The sequence below is a fragment of the Misgurnus anguillicaudatus genome, chromosome 20 (genome assembly GCF_027580225.2).
Source record: "Misgurnus anguillicaudatus chromosome 20, ASM2758022v2, whole genome shotgun sequence".
Classification (NCBI taxonomy): Eukaryota; Metazoa; Chordata; class Actinopteri; order Cypriniformes; family Cobitidae; genus Misgurnus; species Misgurnus anguillicaudatus.
This window is the reverse complement of record NC_073356.2, coordinates 8,399,638-8,415,044: the sequence shown is the minus strand read 5'-3', so window position 1 is coordinate 8,415,044 and position 15,407 is coordinate 8,399,638. Positions and strand designations below refer to the sequence as shown.

Below are 15,407 nucleotides of genomic sequence, written 5' to 3'. Positions count from 1 at the left end.
AAAATTATTGGTGCACAAATCTGGCAAACATGTACGCACATGTACGAGAGTTGGTACGTATATAGATCCCATCGACACGAACAACTTTCACAATCAAACCTATTAGCTCTGCCCAACAGGAAGTCGGCCATTTTGGATGGTTTAAAAAATGCATACGGTGAACTTTTGAATACTCCTTCTAGGGGATTCATGGGATTGACACCAAACGTGGTGAACATGATGCCGAGACATTGTTCTTGCTAAATTGTGAAGGGATTTTTAATATCTCGAACGGTTCTGTCATGGCGAGGCGACAAATTCATGGCGAAATCAGAGAAACAGGAAGTGTCTAATATCTAAGGTAAAAAATATCTTATTGTGATGCCATGCAGGGTGTTTGTTCGTCTGAAGATTCTGATCGCATCGATGTGCCTATTGTGAGTCTCGGGTATAGCGCCACCACCAGGCGCCAGGAAGTGTTGCAGTCACAAAGGTTGATTTTTTTGACAGTTCCATGTGATGTTCTTTTAAATACTCCTCCTAGAATGTTTATGCGATTGACACTAAAAGTGGTCAACATGATGCTGAGACATTGTAGATGCTAAATTGCGAAGGGATTTTTGATATCTCTAACGCTGTTCCCATGGCAACGCCCCAAACTTTACTTTTATATCAGGCATATTTAGGGCTCTTGGCATGCTTAGATTAACCTAAAAGTTGGCACACACATGAGAGTTTTCGGCTGTTAAGTGTTGACAAAAAGGTCAGATAAAGGCGTGTCTATTTAGTGGCTCACTAGTGCCCCCATTTGTCTAAAATGTGGGGTTTCTTTTACCTACAGAACCCAAATAGGTCAGTAGAAACATGAAATAGTCCACTGATATTTACCCACTTGATGCACGTGTCCACTGTGCATTGTTTTCTCGGAGGCACCGTATAGCGGTAAAAAAAACGTGCGAGGGCCCGCCATCGCTGCTTGCAGCTATATTTTTTTTTTTTTTTTTTTTTTTTTTTAACACTTTTGGGCATTTTGGGTGCCTTAACATACTCGAAAACTCTTGAAATTTGGCACAGCCGTCAGAGTCGTCCGTCATTGCGAACGGGCAAAGGCTGGAACACGGGCGTGGCACAGGGGCTCTGTAGCGCCCCCTGTAATGCAAGAAAAAACATTGGTGCACAGATCGTGCAAACATGTACGCACATGTACGAGAGTTGGTACGCATATAGATCTCATCGATCCGAACAACTTTCGCCCTCTAACATTTAAGCTCCGCCCAACAGGAAGTCAGCCATTTTGGATTGTTTAAAAAATGCATGCAGTGAACTTTTAAATACTCCTTCTAGGGGATTCATGGGATTGACACCAAACGTGGTGATCATGATGTCAAGACATTGGACTTGCTAAATTGCGAAGGGATTTTTGATATCTCGAACGGTTCTGCCATGGCGAGGCGACAAAGTCATGGCGAATTCAGAAAAACAGGAAGTGTCTAATATCTAAGGCAAAAAAAGTCTTATTGTGATGCCATGCGGTGTGTTTGTTCTTCTGAAGATTCCAATCGCATCGATGTGCCTATTGTGACTCCCGGGTATAGCGCCACCACCAGGCGCCAGGAAGTGTGTCAGTCATGAACTTTTAAATACTTCTCCTAGGGAATTCATACGATTGAGACCAAACATGGTGAAGATGATGCTGAGACATTGGACTTGCTAAATTGCGAAGGGATTTTTGATATCTCGAACGGTGTTGCCATGGCGAGGCGACAAATTTATGGCGAATTCAGAGAAACAGGAAGTGTCTAATATCTAAAGCAAAAAATGTCTTTTTGGGATGAAACGCATTGTGTATGTTCGGCCAAGGATTCCGATCGCATCGATGTGCCTATTGTGAGTTTCGGGTATAGCGCCACCAACAGGCACCAGGAAGTGTGGCAGTCACAAAAGGTGGATTTTTGACAGTTCCATGCGATGTTCTTTTAAATACTCCTCCTAGGATTTTCATGCGATTGACACCAAAAGTGGTCAACATGATGCTGAGGCATTGTAGATGATAAATTGCGAAGGGATTTGTGATATCTTGAATGCTGCTCCCATGGCAACACGTAAAATTTTACTTTCATTTTCAGGCATATTTAAGCACTTGGCATGCACTTTGGGTGCCTTAACATGCTCGAAAACACCGGGAATTTGGCACAGACCTCAAAGTCATTGGCCATTAGGACCGGGCAAACGCTGGAACACGGGCGTGGCAGTAGTGCTCTGTAGCGCCCCCTATAAAGCAAAAAAATGATTGGTGCACAAATCGGGCAAACATGTACGCACATGTACGAAAGTTGGTACACATATAGATCTCATCGACCCGAACAACTTTCGCACTCTAACCTATTAGCTCCGCCCAACATGAAGTCGGCCATTTTGGATTGTTTAAAAAATCCATGCAGTGAACTTTTGAATACTCCTTCGAGGGAATACATGGGATTGACACCAAACGTGGTGATCATGATGTCGAGACATTGTACTTGCTAATTTGCGAAGGGATTTTTGATATCTCGAACGGTTCTGTCATGGCGAGGCGACAAATTCATGGCGAAATCAGAGAAACAAGAAGTGTCTAATATCTAAGGTAAAAAATGTCTTATTGTGATGACACACGGGGTGTTTGTTCGTCTGAATATTCTGATCGCATCGATGTGCCTATTGTGAGTCTCGGGTATAGCGCCACCACCAGGCGCCAAGAAGTGTTGCAGACACAAAGGTTGATTTTTTTGACAGTTCCATGTGATGTTCTTTTAAATACTCCTCCTAGAATGTTTATGCCATTGACACTAAAAGTGGTCAACATGATGCTGAGACATTGTAGATGCTAAATTGCGAAGGAATTTTTGACATCTCGAACGCTGTTGCCATGGCAACGCTTCAAACTTTACTTTAATTTCAGGCATATTTAAGGCTCATGGCGTGCTTAGATTAACTTTAAATTTGGCACACACATCAGAGTTGTCGGCTGTTAAGTGTTGACAAAAAGGTCAGATAAAGGCGTGTCTATTTAGTGGCTCACTAGTGCCCCCGTTTGTCTAAAATGTGGGGTTTCTTTTACCTACAGTACCCAAATTGGTCAGTAGCAACATGAAATAGTCCACTGATATTTACCCACTTGATGCACGTGCCCACCGTGCATCGTTTTCTTGGAGGCACTGTGTAGCGGTAAAAAAACGTGCGAGGGCCCGCCATTGCTGCTTGCAGCTATATTTTTTATTATTTTTTTTTTTTTTTTTTTTTTTTTTTTTTCAACACTTTTGGAAATTTTGAGTGCCTTAACATACTCGAAAACTCTTGAAATTTGGCACAGACGTCAGAGTCGTCCGTCATCGCAGAAAACCAAAGGCTGGAACACGGGCGTGGCAGGGGGGCTCTGTAGCGCCCCCTGTAATGAAAAAAAAAACATTGGTGCACAGATCGGACAAACATGTACGCACATGTACGAAAGTTGGTACGCATATAGATCTCATCGACCCGAACAACTTTCGTACTCTAACATATTAGCTCCGCCCAACAGGAAGTCGGCCATTTTGGATTGTTTAAAAAATGCATGCGGTGAACTTTTAAATACTCCTCCTAGTGGATTAATGGGATTGACACCAAACGTGGTGATCATGAAGCTGAGACATTGTACTTGCTAAATTGTGAAGAGATTTTTGATATCTCGAACGGTTTTGTCATGGCGAGGCGACAAATTCATGGCGAAATCAGAGAAACAGGAAGTGTCTAATATTACTGAGGCAAAAAATGTCTTATTGTGATGACACGCGGGGTGTTTGTTCGTCTGAAGATTCCGATCGCATCAATGTGCCTATTGTAAATCTCGGGTATAGCGCCACCATCAGGCGCCAGGAAGTGTTGCAGTCACAAAGGTTGATTTTTTTTACATTTCCATGTGATGTTCTTTTAAATACTCCTCCTAGAATGTTTATGCGATTGACACCAAAAGTGGTCAACATGATGCGAAGACATTGTAGATGATAAATTGCGAAGGGATTTTTGATATCTCGAACGTTGTTCCCATGGCAACGCGTCAAACTTTACTTTCATTTTAAAGGCATATTTAAGCCCTTCAGTTGCATCCAGTGAACTTTTCAATACTCCTTCAAGAATATTCATGCGATTGACACCAAACATGATGATCATGATGCCGAGACATTGTAGATGATAAATTGCGAAGGGAATTTTGATATCTCAAACAGTGTTCCCATGGCAACGTGTCAAACTTTGCTTTCATTTTCCGGCATATTTAAGGCTTACAGTTACATGCAGTGAACTTTTCAATACTCCTTCTAGGACATTCATGCGATTGACACCAAACATGGTCAACATGATGCTGAGACATTGGAGATGATAAAATGCGAAGGGATTTTTGACATTTCGAACGCTGTCGCCATGGCAACGGATCAAAGTTTACTATTATTTCAGGAATATTTAAGCCTCTTGGCATGCTTAGATTAACTTCAAATTTGGCACACACATCAGAGTTGTCAACTGTTAACTGTTGACAAACAGGTCAGACATAGGCGTGTCTCTTAAGTCGCTCACTAGCGCCCCCGTTTGTCCAAAATGTGGGGTTTCTTTTACCTACAGTCCCCAAATGGGTCAGTAACAACATAAATAGTCCACCGATATTTACCCATTTGATGCACTTGCCCACCGTGCATCGTTTTCTCGGAGGCATCGTGTAGCGGTAAAAATACGTGCGAGGGCCCGCCATCGCTGCTTGCAGCTATATTTTTTTTTATTATTTTTATTAGGGCCCGAGCACCGAGGAGCAGGCCAGAATGGCCTGCACCGAAAGGTGCGAAGCCCTATTGTTTTTGCTCAAATTTATTATTTTTTTTTTTTTTTTTTTATTTTTATTATTTTTAACACTTTTGGGGATTTTGGGTGCCTTAACATACTCGAAAACTCTTGAAATTTGGCACAGATGTCAGAGTCGTCCGTCATTGCAGAAAACCAAAGGCTGGACAACGGGCGTGGCACAGGGGCTCTGTAGCGCCCCCTGTAATGCAGAAGAAACCATTGATGCACAGATCGGGCAAAAATTTACGCACATGTACGAGAATTGGTACGCTTATAGATCTCATCAACCCGAACAACTTTCGCCCTCTAACATTTAAGCTCCGCCCAACAGGAAGTCGGCTATTTTGCATCGTTTAAAAAATGCATGCAGTGAACTTTTAAATACTCCTCCTAGGGGATTCATGCGAATGACACCAAACGTGGTGATCATGATGTCGAGACATTGTACTTGCTAAATTGCGAAGGGATTTTTGATATCTCGAAAGGTCCTGCCATGGCGAGGCGACAGAGTTGTGGCGAAATCAGAGAAACAGGAAGTGTCTTATATCTAAGGCAAAAAAATTCTTATTGTTATGCCAAGCGGGGCGTTTGTTCGTCTGAAGATTCCGATCGCATCGATGTGTCTATTGTGAGTCTCAGGTATAGCGCCACCACCAGGCGCCAGGAAGTGTGTCAGTCATGAACTTTTAAATACTTCTCCTAGGGAATTCATACAATTGACACCAAACGTGGTGAACATGATGCTGAGACATTGGACTTGCTAAATTGCGAAGGGATTTTTGATATCTCGAACGGTGTTGTAATGGCAAGGCGACAAATTTATGGCGAATTCAGAGAAACAGGAAGTGTCTAATATCTAAAGCAAAAAATGTCTTATTGGGATGAAACGCAGTGTGTATGTTCGGCCAAGGATTCCGATCGCATCAATGTGCCTATTGTGAGTCTCGGGTATAGCGCCACCAACAGGCACCAAGAAGTGTGGCAGTCACTAAAGGTGGATTTTTTGACAGTTCCATGCAATGTTCTTTTAAATACTCCTCCTAGGATTTTCATGCAATTGACACCAAAAGTAGTCAACATGATGCTGAGGCATTGTAGATGATAAATTGCGAAGGGATTTTTGATATCTCGAATGCTGCTCCCATGGCAACACGTCAAACTTTACTTTCATTTTCAGGGATATTTAAGCACTTGGCATGCACTTTGGGTGCCTTAACATGCTCGAAAACACCGGGAATTTGGCACAGACCTCAAAGTCGTCGGCCATTACGACCGGGCAAACGCTGGAACACGGGTGTGGCAGTAGGGCTCTGTAGCGCCCCCTGTAATGCAAAAAAAATATTGGTGCACAAATCGGGCAAACATGTACGCACATGTACGAAAGTTGGTACGTATATAGATCTCATCAACCCGAACAACTTTCACAGTCAAACCTATTAGCTCCGCCACACAGGAAGTCGGCCATTTTGGATGGTTTCAAAAATGCATACGGTGAACTTTTGAATACTCCTTCTAGGGGATTCATGGGATTGACACCAAACGTGGTGATCATGATGTCGAGACATTGTACTTGCTAAATTGCGAAGGGATTTTTGATATCTCGAACGGTTCTGCCATGGCGAGGCGACAAATTCATGGCGAAATCAGAGAAACAGGAAGTGTCTAATATCTAAGGTAAAAAATGTCTTATTATGATGACACAAGGGATGTTTGTTAGTCTGAAGATTCTGATCACATCGATGTGCCTATTGTGAGTCTCGGGTATAGCGCCACCACCAGGCGCCAGGAAGTGTTGCAGTCACAAAGGTTGATTTTTTTGACAGTTCCATGTGATGTTCTTTTAAATACTTCTCCTAGAATGTTTATGTGATTGACACGAAAAGTGGTCAACATGATGCTGAGACATTGTAGATGCTAAATTGCGAAGGAATTTTTGACATCTCGAACGCTGTTGCCATGGCAACGCTTCAAACTTTACTTTAATTTCAGGCATGTTTAAGGCTCTTTGCATGCTTAGATTAACTTTAAATTTGGCACACACATGAGAGTTGTCGGCTGTTAAGTGTTGACAAAAAGATCAGATAAAGGCGTGTCTATTTAGTGGCTCACTAGCGCCCCCGTTTGTCTAAAATATGGGGTTTCTTTTACCTACAGTACCCAAATTGGTCAGTAGCAACATGAAATAGTCCACTGATATTTACCCACTTGATGCACGTGCCCACTTTGCGTCGTTTTCTCGGAGGCACCGTGTAGCGGTAAAAAAACGTGCGAGGGCCCGCCATTGCTGCTTGCAGCTATATTTTTTATTATTTTTATTATTATTTTTTTTTAACACTTTTGGGCACTTTGGGTGCCTAAACATACTCGAAAAGTCTTGAAATTTGGCACAGACGTCAGAGTCGTCGGCCATCAGGTCGGGGCAAAGGCTGGAACACGGGCGTGGCAAGGGAGCTCTGTAGCGCCCCCTGTAATGCAAAAACAAACATTGGGGCACAGATCGGGCAAAAATGTACGCACATGTACGAGAGTTGGTACGCATATAGATCTCATCGACCCGAACAACTTTCGCCCTCTAACATTTAAGCTCCTCCCAACAGGAAGTCAGCTATTTTGGATTGTTTAAAAAATGCATGCGTTGAACTTTTAAATACTCCTCCTAGAGGATGCATGCAATTGACAACAAAAGTGGTGAACATGATGTCAAGACATTGGACTTGATAAATTGCGAAGGGATTTTTGATATCTCGAACGGTTCTGCCATGGCGAGCCGACAAATTTATGGCAAAATCAGAGAAACAGTAAGTGTCTAATATCTAAGGCAAAAAATGTCTTATAGTGATGACACGTGAGGTGTTTGTTCGTCTGAAGATTCCGATCGCATCGATGTGCCTATTGTGACTCCCGGGTATAGCGCCACCACCAGGCGCCAGGAAGTGTTGCAGTCAAAAAGGTAGATTTTTTTGACAGTTCCATGTGATGTTCTTTTAAATACTCTTCCTAGAATGTTTATGCGATTTACACCAAAAGTGGTCAACATAATGCCAAGACATAGTAGATGATAAATTGCGAAGGGATTTTTGATATCTCGAACGTTGTTCCCATGACAACGCGTCAAACTTTACTTTCATTTTAAAGGCATGTTTAAGCCCTTTAGTTGCATGCAGTGAACTTTTCAATACTCCTTCTAGGATATTCATGCGATTGACACCAAACATGGTCAACATGATGCCGAGACATTGTAGATGATAAATTGCGAAGGGATTTTTGATATCTCAAACACTGTTCCCATGGCTATGCGTCAAACTTTTTACTTTCATTTTAAAGGCTTATTTAAGCCTGACAGTCGCATGCAATGTTCTTTTTAATACTTCTTCTAGGGAAATAATGCGATTCACACCAGAAGTTGTCAACATGATGCTGAGACATTGTAGACGCTAAATTGCGAAGGAATTTTTGACATCTCTAACGTTGTTCCCATGGCTACGTGTCAAACTTTACTTTTATGTCAGGCATATTTAAGGCTATTGGTGTGCTTAGATTGACTTTAAATTTGGCACACACATCAGATTTGTCGGCTGTTAAGTGTTGACAAAAACGTCAGATAAAGGCGTGTCTATTTAGTGGCTCACTAGCGCACCCGTTTGTCTAAAATGTGGGGTTTCTTTTACCTACAGTACCTAAATGGGTCAGTAGCAGCATGATATTTACCCACTTGATGCACTTGCCCACCGTGCATCGTTTTCTCGGAGGCACCGTGTAGCGGTAAACAAACGTGCGAGGGCCCGCCATCGCTGCTTGCAGCTATATTTAAACTTTGTTCTTGTCAGTACTATACAAAACGGTTTTTTATAAGTGTCAGAGAGATGTTTTTGCATGCTGCTTATAAATATACCAGTGGCGATATCTCATAACATGTTTTAATAGTCACGTCACGATAAAGTAAATGATCAATGTCCACATTTAAAAGCTCTGGGGCATACCTGCAGTTCCACGGTGTTTTCGCGTTCTGATAAAAGATATAGCTCCAGAAAAAAACGAGTGTTTATATTCCTCTTTCCAAGTGTTAATCGTCCACACGATGTGACAAGACATTAATCCCATTAAGTTTAACGTAACATCCAAGAGCGCTGATCTTTGACGGAATAATACTTCTGATTGGGGATTCACAGACTGACTTATGAGCTAGTAAACTAATGAGACACACACACGGAGAGTGATTCACACAGCGCGTCTGTGTTTTTCCATTCAGAGATGAGCCTGCTTAGGACCTCCATTCACTAGGTGGCGGAATAATACTAAAGGTGAAGCGGTTACAGTGCCGTTATCAGTACAATATCGTATAGCTCTTAGCCAATCAGATTCGAGAACCAGAAAGAACTGTTTTATAATATTACGTAATGCGCGTTACTTGTGATGCGTTACCCCCAACACTGTTTATATATAATTTTTTTATTTATATATTATATAGAATATATAAAAATATAAATAAATATATATACACATGTAAATGTTTCTTAAATATATACATGAATGTGTGTGTAATCACTTTTATTTTGTATGCGATTAATCACAATTAATCTTCGCCCAGCACTAGTAAAAATGTATGTAAAAAATCATATTACACTAGATAATTATATTTTATTCCACATTTTTTATGAATATATTTATATTTTAGTTTAAAAAATACTAGTTACACCAATTGACACAGACCGGTTACACCACATTGACATTTTTGCAATTATCCCCCAAATATTCTTTCAAAATTGAGAGAATGTATGCAAGTAATCTGCAAATTTATTTTGAAATTTGAACCCTTTTACATTTAATTTACCTTTAGAGACACAAAATAATTAACGTCACGTCATTGGCCCATCTGTATAAATACAAGAATGTGTGCACTGAGATCCATTCACATCCAAGAGCTTTCATGATTTTATGCAAAAGGCCATAAAGTTTGAGAAATGCTGACCGCTTGTGGTAATGTGTGGTAAAAGTAAAACACACAACATCTCATTATAGTAAATCAAGTTTTATTCAAGTAAAACTATTCAGAAAATACTTTCACATTTTAAAAGCAGAAAATAAGGTGAGGAAGAGGAAACCCTTATTATGTTAAGGACCCTGAAGAAATGATGGACGTAGAAGATTGAATCAAATCATGGGCTGAACTACGAAACATAATTACAAAATAAAACACTGTAGTGAGCAAATCCTGATGTATAAAGAAATAAAAACATAATTCAAACTTCTGCTTTATCCAAATACTTTAGGTTATATCCAGCTAAATGTCCTGTTTATATTTGTTTGTTTCTTACACTAATCCCCTTCCTGTATAAAAGCCTATAAGTGTTTTGGGTTAACAGTAATAATCACGTAGTAAAAGTGCAGTAAATTCCCCAGTGATCGCTTGTGTAACGGCTACAGTCCAGTTTCTCCATTCCAACCAAGACCATGTGGTCAGGAGTAAATTTGGGTCCGGTTTTAGCAGACCTAAGGTAGATGCGGTCGAAGCGACATCTGCTGACGTAAGGCACGCTCTTGTTGCTGTTTGCTTTGGTGTCCCAGGTGTACCTGCAGTGTTCCTGCTTGCCCAGCTGTTCCCACACGTCACACACACCTTGAGGTAAGCCTCCAACCTTTACCACCTACAAATACAAGAAACATCAGCAATGTGCTGTCATCACTAGATCATGGATTGGAAACGATGCTTGAAGATTCAAACTTACCTCGCTGTCCCTGAGATTGGTATCCCCACCGAAAAGGACAGTGACGTCATCTGGTGCTTCTCTTATCTTTTGAAATACGACTCGCAGCTGTTTCATTCTCTCCTCCGATTGATTCTTACAGCTTTCCAAGTGTGAAGTCATCAAATATAGCTTCTGCCCTAAAAAGGTCACCTTAATAGAAACCAAAAAAGAAATGTAAGAGACGAATGTCCATAAAAAAGTATGTTATAATGGTGACTTCATGCACATGTCCCAAGAGTATGTATGTGAAGTTTTAGCTCAAAATACCCCACAGATAATTGATTATAATATGTTAAAATTGCAGCTTAGTAGTTTCTAGCAAAAAATTCAATTTTGGGGTGTGTCCATTAAAATGAGCTGATGAAATGGCAACACTGATCACCATAATGGTGGTTTGTTGAAATTGAAACTCAATTGTGCTGTCAATGATTTTTTCTCTCTCTGCAGTGGCATGGTTGAATAGTGCAGATTAAGGGGCGGTATTATCCCCATTTGACATCATAAGGGGAGCCAAACTTCAATGACCTATTTTTTCACATGCTTTCAGAGAATGGTTGGGTGATTCTCACGAAACCATTGAAACACCACGGCACTAATGATTTTAGCTTTAAAATGTGTAATATAGTAACATTAAAAAGCATCAGAATTAACACAATACCGTGTTCTACCTTGCACAATGTGTGATTTCAACATAAGAAGTTATAATTGGAAATTTTATCTCATATTCTGCTGAAATTCTCATTACCGCAATGTGTTTGAACATGCGTTATGTTGTAATTTAATCAAATTAACACAAAAATATTAAGAAAAAAAATAAATGGATGTTTTGCTAGACTACAGATGACAGAAAAAATATTTACTGACTATTCATGTATAATAATAATGAAGAAAAATTAGGAAAATGATGTGTCCATGCCTGATGTTCTCATCCTCCGCAACACTTTTTGAGAACAGTTTAAGCACACATACAGAATTTTAATAAAGTTTGATTTTGAGTGACCAAGCACATGGACCAGTTACTTCAAGATGGCTACCAGGTAAGATCATTTTTTTACAGTTAATTTGAAATATTGTCTTGTCAGAATGCTTACACGACATTTTGATTATCATTACCGCAACAGATGCTTATTAAATGTTAATTTAATTAATAGAAGCATAATACTTTGATTTTAAATGCATGTGCAGAATCTCCAAATTATGTTCTTTCAGGTTTGTCATGTCATTTTGAAAATATGTCAGTGTTGATGTTTTCTGACTGTTGCGGTAATGAGATTTTTTAGGACTAATTTTTTAAATTATGTTACAAAAGTGTTAAATGATAAGTAAAAGTTTTTAAATTAATGTTCCCATTTACTCCAGACTTTGTTTTTCAATGTCTGGTGGGAAAAAAAAAATTTAAGCAATTTTTACATTTTCATGCTTGACATTTTTAAAACCAAGTTTTCGTGAGAATCACCCGGTTAACCAAAACTAAGTTACTGGGTTGATCTTTTTCACATTGTCTAAGTTGATAGAAGTACTGGGGACCCAATTATAGGACTTAAACATGAAAAAAGTCAGATTTTCATTATATGTCCCCTTTAACGCAAAAATTGTGTCGTTTTATTGTCCAGGCTCACTTATAGCAATAAACCGAACTCATCATCTGCATAATAATGCTTTCGTCATCTTAATTGTTTGTATTTATTGCTCTGTAGAAGAATGTGTATGTGCACAGGCATGTATTGTTTCTTAACATCGCCATCTACTGGACTGGCATGTGTAATGCAGCGTATTTTAGTCATACGTTTTCATTTTGATAACGTTGTCATGTGTACGTGATTTTTTTTTTTAAACACTAAGGAAAACTTTTTCGCTTTTTACAACATTGTTTTCGTGTGCAAACAAAGACGCAATTTTGTTGTGCTTGCACGATGACAATAAAGTTCTTGTAAGTCTAAACCAGTGGCGGCCAGTGACTTCTTTTTTCGAGGGCACACGATGTGAAGTTCGTCACAACATGTATGTATGTAATGTATGTGTTGTTCGTAATTTCAAAATATGTGTTCTGCGCGTCGAGAGATTCTATGTGCATCACGTGTTTTGTCAAAATAAGTGTCTGCTGCAGACGCGTCTAAAGGGTTTATGATAAAGGAGATGCTTGCGTTTGCCCAATACTCGCATAATCTCATGCGTAATCAGAGTTTACTGTTAAGTGAGTGTCTTGCGTGTATTTTGTAAACGTGAGCATCTCTTTTATCATAAACGGATTTGGCGCGTGTGCAGCAGGCACTCATTTTGAATTTGCGCCCCTCGGAAGAGCCGCCACTGGTCTAAACGTAACCTAAAGCTAGGGCCACACCAAAAGCTTTTTAAATCTAATCAGATTTTCTAAATATGAGACATCACAAACATGATGAACATTTTTTACACTATAACAGTTTTGTTCCTATAGTGTGTGGATTGCTGCTATGTGGTCATCACAGCACACCACACATCTTCAAATCAGCTCGCTTTCTGATTGGGTATCATTTTGTTTCACGTGACAATATACAGCGTGCGTGTGCGTTGTTCTCGAGGTTCCCCCCACACAACAAGATTTGATAACACAATCTGATAAGATAATCGGTTCAACCACAAAGACATTCAGGACTTTACCTAGGATTGTCGTAAGGGGGAAATTCAACCGGATTATCTTTTGGTGTGCACCGGGCTTTAGCCATACCACAAACTTACCTGAGCAACTAACAGATTCCTCATCATCTGTGTTGTAGGATAACAAATGATGTCACTTTGCAAAAGTTTTACTCTTGATTTCTTCAGCATTATCCCTGTGAAGTATCCATCCTCGCTACCTTTAATGAAAGAAAATGTCATTCATCATTAAGTAGCTTAACTTCGATAAGCAGAGATATTTGTCACTTACCCTCTATGAACAAGTAGCTGACAGCGCGCTTTTTAAGATACTGAATGTAAGCTGGAATGAGTTCTTGAAGAAATACCACATCTGGTGTATAGCTACAAAACAATACGACAAAAGTCATAGTCGAACGTAAATAAAACTTGCATTAATGCATGTATTAGGGAACGTATAGCGGACTTAACAACTCACAGAGCTAGATATGAGCACAAGCCTCTGGCACGGTCAGCGAGATTTAATGTGTCCAATCCATCCACATTCCAGCTGATGACCGAGAGCTTGCCATCTCCATCATCAGACTGGGATCCTTTACTAACAGCTTGACTTTCCTTTGAGTTCATATTGCTGGAACAGGACGGCTCCTCCACAGTCAAGTCAATGCTGTTAAAAAATAAGTTGTGTTGTTAGCAATATCAAAAGCACAATCACATTCAATGCTCAGAGTGTAAAAGAGGACGTTACCAATGCACTTTGTCAGACTTTGATTTCTTTGCTCCTTTATTATCAGCTGTCTCGGGTGAATCCACTTCCTTTCTCTTTTTCCCAGACTCATTTTTGGTTTCCTCTTCATCTTCAACATCAAAGACTGAATCCATATGAGCCTCGAAGAAAGAGTTCAAAGCTCTCTAGCAGGAATACATATAAATATATTTAGTTTAAATATGAACAACAAAGGATTTGAAACTTTATACTCAGAATAAATAAGTTAAGTTACCTCCATGTCCCAGTCATTTTCTGCCAGATAACACTGTGCAACAGCACTTTCTGATCCAGAGACATGTGCAAACTGATCGCAAAGATTCCTTCTCGTTTCTTCCAGGGCAGACATTTGTTTATCGGTGTGATTACCTGACGCGACATTACTGGACATGTTCACAGATTTAAAAAAAAAATAACGGCGGGCCATGCAAAAATAAATAGGTGCAATTAAAAAATAGTCCGGGCGGAAAACATGACAAGAAAAAAAGATTACCAGTATTACCACATGCTTCTGTTATGGTCATTAATACTCAGTATATGCCTAATATAATTAAGTTACCTTATAAATTGTTTAATTTTTACGATAAATGCTGTACGTAATAGTACCGGTTCAACTGCAGAACCAATATTATTTTACTTGTAGCTTTACGGAGATGTTTGATGGGAGGGCGCTTCTGTGAATTTCAAAATAAGAGTTTTCACATGACAACATAATGTTAATCTTTAAGAATTTATTTTTATATACCGTGCCTATTCAAGGAAAATGTAGTGTGCTTCGAAAAAATTAATTATGTGTGTTTTATTACACTTTTGGTGTGAGATTTTTATTATCAAACTATTTGTCGGGCTTTTAATTTGTACCATTTTGGACCACCTCTCTTTTCGAAGCTTCGAATCATTTGAATCAATTGCTTCGAAAAATGATTCCATGTTTCGAAGCGCTCGAAACATTAAACCTAACATTTTACACTTTTTACAAAACGTTTTTTTTTTACGAAAAATAAAAATAATTACTTAATTAAGTCAATAAGTAAAAGTGTATTCTGTGTTTTTAGTTTAATTTAGGACAAACAGACCATTAACACTCTAGCTCCCCTTTTAACTATTCACATGTTTGTTTATCTGTCTATAAACAAAAAGTAGGCAAATGGTAGCGTTCTCACTCAGAAGGATAAATGTTTTTTGAACTTGCATACCCTGTTAAAAAAACAATAGACACCATCACAGAAATAATATTGGTTTTATTGGGAATTTTATTGGTTCTAATGGAATATGGCCCAAAACACACTACACTATATTGGTCTTTGTTGGTCTCTAATGGTATGTATTGGTTCTATGTATTGGTAATGGAATATGGCCCAAAGCACACTACAGTGTAGTGGTTTTATGCTAAACGCTATTGGTATTTAAATGGAAACCATTACAATTTTCTGTAATGTTTTTATTGTTTTTTC

At 39.3% G+C, this 15,407-nt stretch overlaps 2 protein-coding genes across 2 annotated transcripts in view; one reads left to right on the top strand and one right to left on the bottom strand.

Annotated features, from left to right (window-relative positions):
* gmnn (geminin DNA replication inhibitor) overlaps positions 1-15,407 on the top strand; it is a 228,615-nt gene that overhangs the window by 195,545 nt on the left and 17,663 nt on the right. The window lies entirely within an intron of this gene.
* tdp2b (tyrosyl-DNA phosphodiesterase 2b) lies at positions 9,841-14,605 on the bottom strand. The gene is made up of 7 exons (XM_055219609.2): positions 14,189-14,605; positions 13,936-14,099; positions 13,666-13,854; positions 13,480-13,571; positions 13,290-13,408; positions 10,554-10,724; positions 9,841-10,472 (listed from the first exon to the last, which is right to left on the bottom strand). Exons 1-7 carry the CDS (start codon positions 14,378-14,380, stop codon positions 10,197-10,199), a joined length of 1,203 nt encoding a protein of 400 aa, XP_055075584.2. The 5' UTR covers positions 14,381-14,605; the 3' UTR covers positions 9,841-10,196.